Raw genomic sequence first — 17,704 nt, forward strand, 5'->3', positions numbered from 1 at the left:
CAGAGAATGAATGACTACAAAAACGGTAATAGCTATAGCCACAGGAGTATAAAGCAGCTGGTCACATCGTGTTTAGAGTCAGGAAGCAGGGTGGTGAGGTGAGGGATGGGGGTGGAGTGACAGGGATTGGGGGACACGCTGGTCTTCCATTTTTTCTTTTTTTTTTTTTTTCCAGCCTAGTGTCTAGATCTTTGGATGGGACAAACCACTTTCAGAATGAGTCTTCCCCATGTCAACCTCTCTGGAAGGCCCATCACAGACAGGATTTAGGTAATTCCAAATCCATTTAAACTGACAATGAAGATTAATCACCACACCTTGAAAACACAATTCTTCCCCTTTTCCATTCTTCTGTGATTTTTCTTTCTGTGTGTTTACTTTTTGGTGTCATTTTGTCACCATGGAACACTGCTTCTTTGCTTGGTCTGCCTGAAGTGTAAACATAAGTACTTCTTTTGTATTTTCTGAGACTGACCCTTCTTCTGGGCATATACCCTGAATAACTTTTAAAATTTTTGTTTACATATATATTTATCTTTTAAGTAACACACCTATATTGCATATATTCCTGAGCCTGGCCTGGTATTTTGGTAAATGCTTATATTGTGTAATGTACTAATTAGAATAAAGGTATCTAGCTTCTCAATCACTGATTCCCTTTGAAAACACTCAAAATTTTACTATTATTATTGTTATTATTATTATAAATGCATCACTTAAGAAAGGACTTTCTAAATAAGGCTTCATTTGCCCGAGAATTAAGGCCAACAATAGACAAGCAAAACTTTAATAAAACTAAAAAGTTTTTGCACAGCTGAAGAAAAAATACTGTATGAAGTGGATGCCCAGTGAATGGGAAGGAATCTTTGTCAGTTATACATCTGACAGAATCTATAAAGAACTGAAAAACAAAAAAAATTAATCAGGCAAACAAAAAAACCCACCAACAACAAAAATCCAAACAAACAATAAAATACTCTGTATTAGTTAGGGTTATCTAGAGTAACAGAATTTATATATATATATATATATATATATAAAGGGGACTTATTAGAATGACCTATAGGCTATGGTCCAGCTAATCCAACAATGGCTGCCTGTGAACAGAAATTCCAAAAAAATCCAGTAGTTGTGCAATCCCTGAGGCTGGATGTCTCAGCTGGTCTTCAGTATGTGCTGGAATGCAAAAAAGTAAATCTTAATGCCAGTGAAGGAATGGATTTGCTAGTGAGAGTGAGGGTAAGCAGGCAAAGAGCTAGACTTCTTTCTTCTGTGTCCTTTATAGAGGCTTCAAGCAGGTGTGTGTCTTCCCACCTCAAAGATGTGGATTAGAAATGGATTTTCCCACTTCAAATTAAGCAAAAATCCCTCACAGGTATGCACCCTCCATTTTTTGGTTTTAATTAATTCCAGATGTCGTCAAGTTGACAACCAAGAATAGCCATTACGGACCCATTCAAAAAATAGGTTTGGGGACCCGAACAGAGAGTTCTCAAAAGAAGGGAAAAATGGTAAATAAATATCTGGGGAGATGGCTTAGAGGTTAAGAGCCCTGGCTGCTCTTCCAGGGGTCCTGAGTTCAATTCCCAGCAACCACATGGTGGCTCACAACCATCTGTAATGAGATCTGGTGCCCTCTTCTGACCTGCAGGGGTATGTGCAGATAGAACCCTGTATTCATAGTAAATAAATAAATATTAAAAATAAATAAATAAATAAATAAATATCTCAATTAATGGAAAAAGAGGACATGAATTTGAAAGAGAGCAAGGAGGGCTACATGGGAGAGTTTGGAGGAAGGAAAAGAAAGGAAGCAATATTGTAAATGCATTATAATCCCCCCAAAATTCTCTAACCAAAAGGTAAGTATCTCAAAAATGTTCATAATCTCTTAAAAAATAAGGAAATTCAAGTGAAAACAACTTTGAGGTTTCATCTTACTCCAGTCAGAAGGGCAAAGGTCAACTGGCAACAAATGCTGGAGAAGATGTGGAGAAAGGGAGCCCTCATTCATTGTTGGTGGGATTGCAAACTGCCTCAGTCACTATAGAAATCAGTGTGGAGAATCCTCAAAAAGATAGTAATATAATAATCTATCATATGACCTAGTAATACCACTCCCTGGCATATGTCTACAGGACTTGACATCCCACTTCACAGATACTTGCTCAGCCATATTCATTGCTGCTCTATTCATAGTGGCTGGAAAATGCAAACAAACAAATGTCTTTCAACCAATGAATGGATAATGATATATATACATATACATATATATATATTATGAAATACTATTCAGGTATAAAGGAAAATGAAGTCATGAACTTTGCAGGTAAATGGATGGAACTAGAAAGGATCATATTGAGTGAGGTAACCCAGACTCAGAAGGACAAATGTCACATGTTCTCTTTCATTGGAGGCTTTCTAGCTCCAAATTTTCAGTACATACCCTGTAGCAATCACAGAAAGTAAAATGGATCATTGCCAGTGCAGGAGTGTGGGGAGCAATAGAGAGGGGAATAGAAGGGTACAAATGATCTGATAGGGGAAATGGGAAAAGGGGGGCTCTCATTAGGGAGGGGAAGGAGATAAATATAGGAGGGCAAACAACAGTAAGGATGTCTGAAAAGAAAACATAACGAATCATACTATTAACTATCTACCTTAAAAAAAAAACCTATAATAGACTTAAGTCTATATGTAAACATACACAGTTAAATGAAAATTTCCCATCCAGACTGACAACGCTTCTTCCAGGAGCCGAAGACCTCTTAGCAAAAACCCCAACACTAGGCACAAGAAACCTTTTGAGTTGTTGATCAGGGTTGTCCAAGAGACTCCCAAAACATTACAAATTATTTTGCTTTTGTCCTTGGTTGCCCTCCAGAGATGGAAGGTAAGTTCTTTTTTGTTGTTGTTGTTCTTTTTTTTTCAAGACAGGGTTTCTCAGTGTAGTTTTGGTGCCTGTCCTGGATCTGGCTCTGTAGACCAGGCTGGCCTCAAACTCACAGAGATCCACCTGGCTCTGCCTTCCAAGTGCTGGGATTAAAGGCGTGCACCACCACTACCTGGTGGAAGATAAATTCTTATTGCTGAAGACACCATGAACACAAGATACAAGGCCCAGAGGCACTTGAACTGGAACTGACCTGAATGCCTCCTCCCTGAAGACTTTCATGGTACCAGAAGACTCAGGCAAGCTTCCAAAGGATGAAGCAACCAATAGTCCTACCCAGCTATGAGACCTGTCAACCAAAAAAAAAGACCAGCATGACACAATAACCCCAGGAGTGCAGCGGTGGCACCCATACCTTGGCTGCAACCAATAGCTCTCTTATTGTACTTAAGGCCTGTTCAGCAAAAGGAGAATAATGCCTGAAAATCTAGCTACCTACTCAGTGCCGGTGAAGTTATGGTTCCTGGAGGAGAACCTACAATGGCCGCTTTACTAAACCAGCGTGGTCCCCGACTACATGCTGAATATTTATCCTAATGCCCTGATCAGTGTAGCCCTCACCCCTCATCAAGGGAGACCATGACAGAAAACCACCACTAAGAGAAATGCAGAGTTGTGGAGCCCAAACACCGATGAATACATCTACAATACATTCCTGCATCTATCCAGCCTAGGGAACATTTTGGAAGAGGGGATGTAAAGGTTGTAAGAGTCAGAAGATCAGAGGGTTTGCTATGAGACTGTGTCTCTTAGGAGTGTCAGAAGCACACACAGAAAGTCTCCCCAACATGCTGCCTAAATATCAGCTGAACAAGGACAAGAACAATGGACATGCCAAAGTTGATGGGGGAGAGCCCTGGAGGCCTCCACTCTACACAAAGAATTATAGGCAACTCAGGAACGCTGAGATTGGGAGAGCTAGTCTTCCCCAGGGAAGAGCACACCAATTAGAAGTGACTAGGTTTAGTGGTGTGGTGGTACAAACAGAAGAATCCTTCATGAACTCCAGGAATAAGTTAATGGTCCAGTCAAGAAGTCACTTGTTATCTATCACCTCGATGACCCTGCTTGCACAGGCGCCAGCCTAATGCCTTATCCACACTAATCTGCTTGAGCAGGCCTCAGAAGCTGCAGTCCTTATCTTACCACTCCTTGTGAAGGCCCGTAAGGACCCTCAGAGCATCACCAGGGCCCGTGTGCTACCCCTTACCTCCTCTCTCATCAGTTACTCTCTCCATCTCTGTCAAAACCTCAGAACAAACCACTGACTTCCACCTGCCTCCTTTGCTTGTGTTTCTGTCTTTTTTTTTTTTTTTCACATTTGCTGGGTGTGGACTCTTGACCTTTGTGGTTCCTAGGTCAAGTATCATTTTCTCTGTGAAATTTCCTATCATCTGCCCTTGTTTATATATTTTTTGGGGTTCTTCTGCCATGCCAGTTACTCTCAGGCTGTCCCTATGCCTTAAGAGCGTGTTGGGAGTTTGCACTTCCCTGAGACTTAGTTTTGGCCGGTAGCAGCTTTTTAGCGAATGCACGAATAAATCGTTATATCCCAGGATTAACCAGAGTGGAATATCCAATTAGTGCCTATCATATTAATGTAATTATTTCTCTAAGCATTGTTTCACACAAATGTTGACATAATGATGATCTTGCCAGCCTTTCTTTCTTTCTTTCTTTCTTTCTTTCTTTCTTTCTTTCTTTCTTCCTTCCTTCCTTCCTTCCTTCCTTCCTTCCTTTCTTTCTTTCTTAATTATTTCTTCTTGCCTTCCTTCCTCTCTTTCTCTTTCCCTCTCCCTCCTTCCCTCCCCCCCACTCTCTTTGCTACAATACATGTAGTTGTTGCTACCCACAATCATTTTCAAGTGATATTTCTTTTACTTATAATTTAAATTTCTTTCCATTTGTTTTCTCAAATACTACCCATCATTTTAGACTTGGTTCATACTTTTTTTCTAGATGGGGTTTCTCTGTCTGTTCTGGAACTCTCTCTGTAGACCAGACTGACCTCAAACTCAGAGATCTGCCTGCCTCTGCCTCCCGAGTCCTGGGGTTAAAGGCATGCACCACCACCACCTGGCCAGGTTTTTTTTTTTAAATGAAACTATTTTCCTGTATCATCATGAAATACGAGATGACAGAAATTTTAGTTTGTTTCCTTACAGTTTTTATATAAATATGTGGCCTAAGACATAAGAACTAGAGACTTAACATGTCCTGAATTCATTGTACATGAAAGGAGAGAATGATTAGTGGAAGGGCAGTCTCACAAGAGTGTTTATTTTTATAATTTTTTTATATCCTATTGCTAGAGTGGCCCCCACTCAGTGACCGAGAGAATGTTCTTTTTGTTCCTTTGTGAGATTCACTAGGGAAGAGGTAGTCTTGTTACACACTGCTGAGCTGGCCATCCACTTACCCCAGGCTGAAGAAGGAAGGGATGTCGAGTAAGGAGCCAGCAGTGGGAAAGTTGAGAGCTTAGTCAAAGAGCTGTAATTCTTTTTCAGAGGATCGGAAGGTAGAGTCACCACAGTCCAGCCAGGAGAGAGGATTTGGTGATCCTGACGGTGGGGGGTAGGGTGGGGGCTTCTGAGGCTTGTTCCTTGCCTCCTCTGAGACCTAAGCTAACCGTCGTGTGTAGATCATTAAGTCTAAGGGTTTGTTTGTAGAGAAGAGTGTGCTAGTGGGATTTGGGCTTCCTTTAATTTATTGTGTCTAGAATCATCTTTGCTCTGGGGAATATGCCTGAGTGAACTACACACACAACACCAACCAAAAATATATCATAAGACAGGATCGAGATAGTCTGTGACCTCATTATGTTCCGGGGATTCACAACAAAGAGTGTGACACGGACAGTCTGATGTCTACCTTAATAAAGACGGTGTATTTTAAACATAACCAAATCACTTCAACATCACACTGAGAAGGATTTTTTTTGGTTGGGTAGATTTTTATTTTCTTGCTGTAGGGGCAACTTTTTGACATCTGGATGAAATATACTTTGTAATATCTCTTTCCTAGAAATGTCCTTTCTCTACATTGTAAACTCTATTTGCTCCAGTCTTCCACTATTTCTCTCTCATCAACCTTCAAAGAACTTTGAAGGTCAGCTGCCTGGTCTCTTTTTAAAAATACCTTGGACACCATGACTATCCTACCCAGGTGGGCTGGTGCTGAGCGATGAGAGTCCCACTCCCAATAAGAGGGCACGACCCTTTCTCTCAAGCCTCAGGCCACCTTTGAAGCACATCCATCTCTTCTTCTATATTCTTCCTGTTTCCTTAAAGCATAAGATAGATTTTCTTCACCGCAAAGTCCAGTACATTCCTGTGCCCTGCAGGTCTACCCCCCACCTTTCCAATATTCTCTGCATCATACTAGATTGGCTGGTTATAGAGACAGCGAAGGTCTAGAGTTTTCGGGTAGAGGAGTGTGTATTCCAATGGTAGAACCAGTTCTATCAAGTTTAGGGATGATGGGTGGGAAATAGCATATGGTAGAAAGTTGAAATCGAAAGAATGTAGAAAGAACAAAAACTGTCAATGAAGCATATCTCTTTAACAAGAGAAGTGGCCATTCTTGTTACAATAAAATAATTTATTGGCTTATACTACTCTTTATATACTGCTACACGTACCAAGTTTCTTTAAATGTGGGTTTCCTGTATCTCGAGGGTCACTATTTTGTAGGATCACAACTTCTGTATGTGATTAAAATATTGTCCTATTTAGAAAGACATGAGCAAGCTTGTTTTTCTTAATTTTTTAAAAAGGATTTATTTATTTATTTATTTATTTATTTATTTATTTATTTATTTATTTATTTATTTATTTTTACTTTCTGTGGGTATGTGTTTTGCCTGCACATCTGATGTGCATTGTATGTATGCCTGGTAACTGTGGAGGTTGAAAGAGGACATCAGGTGCATTGACACTGGAGTTAGGGACAGTTGTAAGCTCCCACTTGGGTTCTAGGAAATGAATCCAGGCTCTCTCAAGACTGCTGAGCAGTCTCTCCAGTGCCCAAGCTTGCTTAGATATATTAAAAATGAAAATGTGGGCGGCAGTGGTGGTGCACGACTTTAATCTCAGCACTCAGGAGGCAGAGGCAGGCAGATCTCTGAGTTTGAGGCTAGCCTGGTTTACAAAGTGAGTTCCAGGACAGCTAGGGCTACACAAGGAAACCCTGTCGCAGAAAAGAAAGAAAGAAAGAAAGAAAGAAAGAAAGAAAGAAAGAAAGAAAGAAAGAAAGAAAGAAAGAAAGAAAGGAAGGAAGGAAGGAAGAAAGAAGGAAGGAAGGAAGGAAGGAAGATATTTACCAGGGTGTGGTGGCACACACTATAATCTCAATGACATAGGGTATTATAGTAGAATCCTAAGTTGAAAGTCAGCCAGAGTTGTTTAGTAAATTCCAGACCACCTGGGGTATATATGTAGGTTTATTGAAAAAAACATAAAGTCAATATGTTTGGCCCTATTTTTTTGTTTGTTTGTTTGGTTGGTTGGTTTTTCGAGACAGGGTTTCTCTGTGTAGTTTTGGTGCCTGTCCTGGATCTTGCTATGTAAACCAGGCTAGCCTTAAACTCACAGAGATCTACCTACTCTGCCTCCTGAGTGCTGGGATTAAAGTTGTGCACCACCACCGCCCAGCTGGCACTATTTTAGATTGTGTATTCTGCATAGATTTTATTTTACTTACTTTGTAAGGTTATCAGTGTTGGTTAAACGGCGCGCTGCTCGTGGCTGCTCGGCCATGCCAGTGGAGGAGAGTGCTATCAGAAGAATCACAGCCATGGTTACCTTTTTAGACCTTTATTAGGAGGGGGGAGAGGGGGGAGAGAGAGAGGGAGAGAGAGGGAGAGAGGGAGAGAGGGAGAGAGGGAGAGGACAGATGGAAGGAAGGAGCGGAAAGGAAAGAGAGGGATGCACAGAGGGCCCACCCGCTGTTGTAGGCTGATGACATAATTCAGGACAGAATCCTTACAATCAGGATACAAAATATTTTGTTCAATATTTTATATACTGTATAGTTCATATTTTATTAAAATATTTATGTCATAAATTTGTGCATTTTGTGATATTAATTCTAAGTGCTTAGGTTACTGGTTCGGTCAATTCATATTTTAAATCATTTAATCAGAGCAAATAGACATAGACTAAGGTTTCATAGAGCAGGGTTGTCCAAATGGTAAGCTTTTCATTTAAATGATACTGATTAAAAGTAGCAGAAACATTAAAAGCATTTCACTGACCATTTTATGTGCTGGTGGTCTAGAAGCATTTTGAAGAAATGCCTCACTGTGAGGAAAATACTCGAATACATCTACAGACCTTTCCGGAGACACTGTCTACGCTCTGAAGGAATATACATAAAGCAGAGGTCTGAATCATTTTTGGTAAAAACATATTTTTTTCTTTTTCTTTTTTAGTTTTTTCAAGATAGGGTTTCTCTGTGTAGCTTTGCACCTGTCCTGGATCTCGCTCTGTAGCTCAGGCTGGCCTCGAACTCACAGAGATCCACCTGCCTCTGACTCCCGAGTGCTGGGATTAAAGGCATACGCCACCACTGCCTGGCCCTGTTTCTCCGGTCCTGTTTTTCTTGAAAAAAGGGCTTAACTTGGTTATTATAGCCTGGAAGATAGTAGTTTGAATTATTCCTTAGTTATTTTCCATTTCAGTAAGTTTCAGTTCTGTTTTATCTAATTTAATGGGAAGTGTAAAAAAGATAGTCTAAGGACTGGTTCTACTTTGGACAACCAATTGGCCACTAGCTATTTGACCTTAAGCATGTCAGTATCACTGGAAACTAGTTTCTTCATGTGTAAAACATTGCAAGTCAGTTGTGGTGGCACACACCTGTAATTCCAGTACTCGAGAGGCAGAGGCATGTAAATCTCTGTGAATTCAAGGCCAGCCTGGTCTACATAGTGAGTTCCAAGTAAGACAGGCTGCATAGTGAGATTTCATTTCAAAACGCCCCAAACCAAGCCAAGAAAAAAATTAAACATGACTTGCAATCAAGTTAATTTTTTGGCACCTGTGTGGAGAGCCAGGGCTCCCATATGATGACTGCCTTGTCAAAGTTGAGACTAGTCCATTTTGGTCCCTGGAATTCACACACTGTGAGTGGAAGGGAGGTGGGGTACCTTGTATGGTGGCTTGTGGTCATTGCACCAACTGTGAAGCATACTCTTGGTTGGTACTGTTCAAGCAGGAAGGAGTTAAATACTATCCAGTGTACAGAGAAGGAAGTGTCCCCTCAGCTTCTCTGGAGTACCCCATGCCTGTCGCCCTCACCCCATCCTTCCTATGGTGGGGGGTATATGTCCAACTCACTACTCTACTTGTCTCCCCACACTTAAAAATTATTTTATTATTATTATTATCCCTTACATGCCTGATTGTTTTCTAATGAGAGACAGAAAGGGGGTGGATCTGGTAAATAAGAACTGGGAGGAGTTAAGGGAGGGGAAACTATAATCAGGATATATATACATAATATATATAAATTTATATATAATATATATTATACATACATAATATATACATAAAAATTTTCATATATATGAAAAATTCTGTTTTCAATAAAAGGTGAAAAATTTGTGAATTCAGGCCATTTTTTTTTTTTTTTTGGTTTTTCAAGACAGGGTTTCTCTGTGTAGCTTTGTGCCTCTCCTGGAACTCACTTGGTAGCCCAGGCTGGCCTCGAACTCACAGAGATCCGCCTGGATCTGCCTCCCGAGTGCTGGGATTAAAGGCGTGTGCCACCACTGCCCGGCCAGGCCGATATTTTTTACATACAACCCAGAAATCAGTTTTCTCTTATGGAGCCCCCTGAGACACATGCTGAGGACTTGCCACCACTGTTAACTTGGGAGTTCTGTCTTTGAAGGGAGGAGGGATGGGGTGAATCTCCACAGGAGAACATAATTCCCCTAGGACTTCACTCTGTAGACAAACAGGTGCTGATTTTCCTTGTGTCTCCAGACTGCTCCAAATCTCCAAATCAGCAGGTTATTAAAATTTCCTCCTATTTACCTCATATGAACCAATAAAATGATGTTGTTTATATTCTCCAAGCTGTTAGAACTAAGCATGTCTCCCTTTATCCCTGGGCCAGTCTTCTGGCTTCTAAGCTTAAGGTGTCTGTGCCCAGTGGTGATTTGAACAATGCCATGCTGCCCACACAGCCATAGTAGAAGATGCCATCCCTGGCCATGCCTGCCCATAGCTAGTCATTTCTTTTCCAAACTTCACTACTGAGTTGTCCAGCATGTCAATGGGTTGGTGAGTCCCATAACGATTCTGTGCTTATTCTTCTATCAAAATTCACTGGAATTTCCAAAAATTAAAAGTGTCCAGAACTGGCTGCCTTATTTCTAGGAAAACTCCTGGCTGGCCTCTGGAATTGAGTAAGGAGAGAGAACAGGATCTTAGGTATTCTACTGTGGGAAGAACAAGGATGGAGACTTTGGCATGAGTTTGGCTGTGTTGATGAGTCTAGTAGCTGAAGTTTTGGACCATCATATGTAGATATACAATTACTGCTACAATTTCCCGTTGTTGGAACACCAGGGAGGAAGGTCCCAGCACCAACTTGCAATCTGGAATTCTGTCTTGGAAGACAGCAGCAGTATCCAGCTCAGAAACAAGCAAGTGCATTGAGCTGAGCACAGTGAGTCTGAGGTACATTAGTTTGTGTCTTTTTAATGCCCGTTTCTTTATTCCTGCTGAGACACACAACACACTACTCCTCTTCCTCTCTTAAATAAAAATAAAACTATCCAATTTGAACAGTAAACCTGTGTATGGGTCTGTCTGAGCCCAGGGACCCATCAAGTGTTCTACATCAGTAGATTTTGAGATTTGGCTTTTTTTCATTGATGGTTTTACTGAAAGGTTGCAAAGTGCAGTCAGTGGAAATGAGATGCTAACGGTCAGTGTTTACCACCGTCCTGACGGGTGAGAGTTAGACAGGGCTACTGAAAGAATAGAGGGAATTAACCCTGAGCTAGTGGTTCTAATCGGTGCATGAATCTTCCTTTATATGGAGTTGTCATTACATGCTCACTTTTCCTCAACTTTTTTTTTTTTTTTTTTTATCTTGGAGGATGCTCTTCTCTCATAGGAAAGAGTTGTGATGACTCTGTAAGTGACGGGTCTGTAAGTGTCTGGCTTGCAGTTTAGCTCACTTCTGGGCTGACTTTTCTTCATGTAAGCTCTTGTAAGATAAATAAATTCTGTCTTAAGCAAATGACACACCCTTAAGGAGTTTCCTGATGTGTACTTCCCCTGGCTTTAATCATCATCTGTGACTGATAGGAATTTTATATGACTGATAGGAATTTTATATCTCTTAGCATCACCCATGAAATAATTGGTCCTTTATGCCCTTGTACATACTACTTCATTTATATATATATATTTCTCATGTCTAGAATTCTATAATGCTTTAATGCTTTCTCTTTCCTGGGATCTCCTGATCCATTGGGAGTGAATTTTCAAACAGCATTTTAGTGAATATTATTATTTTTGTTTTGTTTTATTTTTTGAGTCAAGGTTTCTCTGTGTAACAGCCCTGGCAGTCCTGGAACTCACTCTGTAGACCAGGCTGGCCTCAAACTCACAGAGATCCACCTGGCTCTGCCTCCCGAGTGCTGGGATTAAAGGCGTGCACCACCACTGCCCAGCTAATGAATATTATTTTAATGGACTTTATCTTTTTCCTCCTCTCTTTGTCATTATTTATACACTTTTTTTTCCTCCAAAGAGGGCAACTGCAGAGTCCTCTCTCCCTCAAGGGCTTCTGTTACACAACTTTGCATATTAGTTAAGCTCGTGCTACAGAAGAAAGGAGGGTCAGATAACTGTCTTATCTCATTCTTGTGTGTTTCTCCACAACAGCTGGTAAAGGTGATGGGAAAGAACAATGAGAGCTACCATCAGGCCTTCATCCTGGTGGGGTTTTCCGACCGGCCTAGACTGGAGATGATTCTCTTTGCTTTTATCTTAGTCTTTTATGTCCTGACTCTGGTGGGCAACACTGCCATCATCTTCTTGTCAGTCATAGACTCCAGGCTCCACATGCCTATGTACTTCTTCCTCGGGAACCTGTCTTTCCTGGATCTTTGCTTTACTACAAGCATTGTTCCCCAGCTGCTGTGGAACCTCTGGGGACCAGACAAGAGCATCACCTACCATGGCTGTGCAGCTCAGCTCTACATCTATATGGTCCTGGGCTCCACTGAATGTGTTCTCTTGGCTGTCATGTCCTATGACCGCTATGTGGCTGTCTGCCGGCCCCTGCACTACACAGTGGTCATGCATCCACGTCTCTGCCTACAGCTGGTGAGTGTTGCCTGGTGTTGTGGCTTCCTAAACTCATTTGTCATGTGTCCTCAGACGATGCAGCTCTCCCGCTGTGGACATCAAAGGGTGGACCACTTTCTCTGTGAGATGCCTGCCCTTATTGCCATGTCCTGTGAAGACACTATGCTTGTGGAAGCTTGTGCTTTTGTCCTGGGGGTGGTCCTTCTCCTGGTGCCCCTCTCTCTCATCCTTCTCTCTTATGGTATGATTGCTGCCGCGGTGCTGCGGATTAAGTCAACGGCAGGGCGCTGGAAGGCCTTCAACACCTGCTCATCCCACCTGATTGTGGTCTCTCTCTTCTATGGGACCATCATCTACATGTACTTGCAGCCAGCCAACAGCTACTCCCAAGATCAAGGCAAATTTCTCACTCTCTTCTACACCATCGTCACACCCAGTGTCAACCCCCTGATCTATACTCTGAGGAACAAGGATGTGAAGGGGGCAGTGAGGAAGTTCCTGGGACGGGAGAAAGGGGCTGGAGACTCTTAAGTGAGAGGGACACTTGACCAGCACAAGGTGGCCATAGCAGCCTTGTCCAAAGTCCTTGAGACTAGAACTGCCTTGGATCGTTGTTATAATGTGTTTACATGTATGTGATGAAATAACTTGGGGAAGAACCTCTAAGCTAAAATGAAGTTCATTTATATTTCATAAATATCCTTTATACATAATCTAAAAATAATTTTATACAGTATTTTTAGTGCACCTGTGCTTTGCCTATGGTCTATTTCATGAGGTCAGAGGTGAAATTTTCCACTTACGGTGAGTGTCATGTTGGTGCTCAAAAAGCTTGGGATTTTGGAAATTTAGATTTTGGATTTTTCAGATAGAGGATGCTCAACCTGAAGAGGTGATTTGACTTACATTGCTATCTTGGGTGTGTAGGTAACTGTGTGAAGAACTTGTCATCAAGGAGAGATGACAAGCATAATGCCTTTAAGTTTGAGACTGAGCTGACCCTGCATCTTCAGATGGGAAGTTTCTTTCCCCATCTGTAGGCATTGCTCTGGGATGCCTTTATGCTTATCAACTATCCTCAACTGCAGGGCACCTACAGACCTATTTTAGTCATAGTAAGACACTAAACAGCCTGCACACAATGTAGTGGACATAAAAAAAGTGACACAACACATGTGGCCTTTGCTCAAAGCTGTCATATTTATGACTGGTATTTTTCAGATTGGAAGACATCAACATCAGTAAAAATCATAGCCTTTTGTTCTGGGCATGGGTAGGCTCCCCATAAGAGGGGCTCGCCTTTTAAGCTATTGTCTGAATAGGAATTGCTGAGTCAGTCACCTGCACCTTCCCCCTTGATGTTTTCCATAGCAGAGTGCCTTTAAGAAGGCTGACCACAGCAAAGGACACACACTCGGAACTGATAACTTTGGTTTTTGTAAGCAGGTGATCATAAACAGCTGTGAATCTCCCTCTCCAAAGTGAGTTCTCCTGTGTTTGCATTAATTATCACCCTCATCAAAAATTACTGAGGACCAAGCTTGTAAAAATCAGTGCATCCTAGAAGTAGAACTTACTATGAGTCACAGACTTTCCAAAACTTGGCTGGGGATCAGAATTCTTTTTCGTTTTTTTGAGACAGAGTTTCTCTGTGTAACCACCCTGGCTCTCCTGGAACGTGTGCCACCACTACTACCAGGAGAGGTCAGTATTTTTAACATACACTTTTCCAAGAATTCCCAAACTTTCTACATCAACCACGCCTCCTGAGTACTGACATTACAGGTGTGTACCACCATGTTCAGCAAAAGCAACAATCTCTCTTTTTTTAATTGAAAAAAATTGAATCCAGTATATTTTGATCACATTTTCCCTCCACATCCAAATTCTCCCCACCTCCACCCACTGAACTTTGTTTGCTCTCTCTGTCTCTGTCTATGTCTCTGTCTCTCTTTTAAAACAAAGGAACAACAACAAATAACCCACAAAACAAAACCAAAAATAAATAAGTATCACTGCCTGGGGACCAGCCTCTAAGCAGCACAGGGCTCAAATGGAAATCCACAGCATCAGCTCATACTAGACTTTTTTATCTGAGGGGGTTAGGGAAAAAGACACTCACATTCTTTTGATGTTTTCCTTTTTTATTCTTTTCTGTTTTTCTCTTTTCTTCTCATTTCTTCTACTGCATACTTTTTTCTACAGCTTATATACCCCAACAAAATCTTTCAGGCAATGCAGGAATCACAATGTGGTTACATTCTATTTTTCAAGTGAATGATTATAATGAATATAGGTAAAGACATATTTTTCATCTCCCTTATATGATTAAAAACAAAGTCACCCCCCCATAACCCACATACATTTACATCTAAGTAATTTGTTACAGATTAACAGAACATGAGTAAGCAAGGAGCATTTTTTCTTAGCCAACTCTTTTGTTGGCAGGCTTCATATTGTGGTTACAAAGAAAGAATCAATCATTTTATTATTTATCTTGAAGGGTAATCTTATAAAAGAAGGGATCTTAAAGGAATCACAAACCTAAACTTTTATACATAAAAACAATCAGTCAGCTCTACTTTAAATCTTTGAGGTGCATATCTACTCATCAATAGTTTCTTATATCAGGAGATTGAGGGCAGGAATGGATATAAGCAATTAATCATCACCTTTGATCACTAATCAAACCTAGCAAGGAAAGTAAGTCAGCTAACAACAATTGGGTTGCTTTGTATTTTTGACCCTAATCTAATGAATCTATAACTCAGCTATGTGTCTTGGTGAAGTTCAGATTGTTTCCTGGGGTTTTACATCTCAAAGCTGTTATCCAAACATCTAATCTAACCTGAAGTTATTTTAAGGCTTTATTTCAGCTAATGATGCACTCTGAAATCTGTGAACACAACTCTCATCATTAAGATAAAAGGAATTTGAGCCAGCTTGGCTCTTGGGACTCAACTGTTTTCCTTAATCATTAGCCTAAGCCACAATCTATATGGCTCCTCAATAGAAACCCATGTGTTGCAGCAGTATGACACTTCCTTGTTCATATTTTTATTCATCAAAAATCTGTATAAACCAACATTATTATTATCCATTAGGCAGTAAAATCATCTTCATAATAATCTGCAGGTAAAAATGCCCAGTAGAATGGTATGTTTCCCTGAGATAAACATACTACATTACAGGCAGTGGGGAGCTCCACACACACATTCACACCACGCCAGATAACAGAGAAAAATGGCAGCAGCAAACATGGAAAGGCACAGTAGAAGCAAAAAGACACTCCAGGGTCTGTGGTCTCGGGGCCTTGCCTAACCAAGATTGACCCATCAGAGAGTTTCCTCCTGGTGGGTTGACATCTTGAACTTTAATTGACACTTGCTGCTCCTCTGACAATGGCCACTGGCAAATAAGCAAAAGACCAATAAAACAGAAAATGTCCAAACAAAGCAAAATGAGACAGAGAGTCAACAAATGAACCACTGAGTTCATTTTGTGTTGGCCAACTACTCCTGAGAATAGGCCTGCCCTGAATTGTGATTGATATACCCTGTGAGACTCCATTGGAGAAAACAGGTTTTTCCCATGCCAGGAGATATCAGTAGCAGATAGCTTCTTGGTTAGGGATGGGAGCCTGTGTCCACTGCCCCATCTCAGTGCTAGAACCACTATAGGTTTGAACCTGTGCAGATCTTGTGCATGTTGCTACAGTCTCTGTGAATTCCTATATGTATCAGCCCTATTGTGTCTAGAAGACACCGTTTCCTTGGAATCATCCATCACCTCTGGCTCTTGCAATCTTTCTGCTTTCTCTTCTGCACAGCTCCCTGTAGCCTTGAGGGGAGGGGTTTGATGAAGACATCCCACTTAGGACTGAGGGCTCCAAGGTCTCTTACACTCTTTGCATTGTCCAGTTGTGGTTTTCTGCGTGAATCCATCTACCACAAGAAGAAGCTTCTCTTCTTGATACAACCTTCTTGAGAGTTGATTGAGGCAGCCTTCATTTAATGCCATGTTCTTTTAACAGAATAATAGCGATGGGTTTTTCCCTCGGCCTCTGACCAATCTAATCTCAAGTTTTTGGCCCTAACAGCAGTGTCAGGTATGGGTCACATCTCATGGCGCGGGCCTCAAATCCAATGAAAAAGTGATTGGTGGCTCCCATCACATTTGTGTCATGATTGCATCAGCTTATCTTCCAGGATGGTCACTGTTGTAGGTCACGGAGTTGTGGCTGGTGATGTTGATGATTACCTTTCTCCTCTGGTAGCAGGCAGAGTTCTTTCAAGAATCATAAATACTAGACAGCAGGCGTGAAGCTTCTAGGCACCAACTCAACTTATTTGCGTTTGATGCCATAAGGAAGTGCTGGATTTGGCAATAGGGCCTTACCATCAAGTTGTGGAGAGTAACCAACAGCCAGGGCAATAACATGTGATGTTTGGGTTTCCATGGGGCCCCTTTGGTCAATGACTCAAGGAGATGTAACCTATTTTTGGCACTGGATGTCTTACTTGATGGCAAGATATCTAGTTGAAGCACTGTCTCCCATAAGTATATGGTGATTCCATTTAGATTCCTTTTATATAAGTATGTATGTTAGGAAGCGTCTACAGTAGTAGGTTTCCATATGGTTTTTCAAATGGCCTTTAGTGTTAATTTTCCCTCCCCATATTTCCTCCTTTACCCCTCTTTTCCGTCCCTTCTCTAATACTTCTTTCCTAGTTTCCCCTTTATCTCTCCAAAGCAAACTATTCTATTTCCCTTTCCTTGGGAGTTCCTCTTCCCCTCCACCATCCTTTACTAGGTACCTAACCTCTGTGCTTATTTTAGTTGTGGCACACATACTGAAGATTTAAAAGATAATATCCACATGTAAGAGAAAACATACAATATTTGTCTTTTTGTGTCTGGGTTATACCTTACTCAGGATGATTTTTTTTACTAGCTCCACCCACTTACCTGCAAATTTCAGTTTCATTTTTCTTAGCGCTGAATAATATTCCGTTGTGTAAATGTACCACATTTTCATTATTCATTCATCTGTTGATGTACATCTAGGTTGTTTCCAATTTCTGCCTATTATACATAGAGTAGCAATGAACATGGATGAGCAAGTATCTCAGTAGAAGAGTGTAGAGTCCTTTGGATATATGCCCAAGAGTGGTATAGCTTGATCTTGAGGTAGATCTATTCCTAGCTTCCCAAGGAACTGCTACACTGATTTCCATAGTGGCTGTACAATTTTGCACTCCCACCAGCAATAGATAAATGTTCCCCTTTCCCCATATCCTCTCTTGTACGTGCTGCCATTTGTTTTATTGATCTTGGCCATTCTGAATGGCATAAGATGAAATCTCATAGTAGCTTTTTTGCTTGTTTGTTGGTTTGTTTGTTTTGAGACAGGGTTTCT

General features: G+C 41.1%; 1 protein-coding gene across 1 annotated transcript; it reads left to right on the plus strand.

The window, feature by feature from the left end:
• Positions 1-11,868: 11,868 nt before the first annotated feature.
• Positions 11,869-12,816, plus strand: LOC131916073 (putative olfactory receptor 2W6). Its single transcript, XM_059269375.1, has one exon. The coding sequence runs from the start codon at positions 11,872-11,874 to the stop codon at positions 12,814-12,816; it is 945 nt and encodes a 314-aa protein (XP_059125358.1). The 5' UTR covers positions 11,869-11,871.
• Positions 12,817-17,704: the final 4,888 nt, after the last annotated feature.

Source organism: Peromyscus eremicus, chromosome 8a (assembly GCF_949786415.1).
Source record: "Peromyscus eremicus chromosome 8a, PerEre_H2_v1, whole genome shotgun sequence".
Classification (NCBI taxonomy): Eukaryota; Metazoa; Chordata; class Mammalia; order Rodentia; family Cricetidae; genus Peromyscus; species Peromyscus eremicus.

Coding starts and splice junctions, on each gene's coding strand:
- LOC131916073 (XM_059269375.1), top strand. CDS start 11,872: ATGGGAAAGAACAATGAGAGCTACCATCAGGCCTTCATCCTGGTGGGG.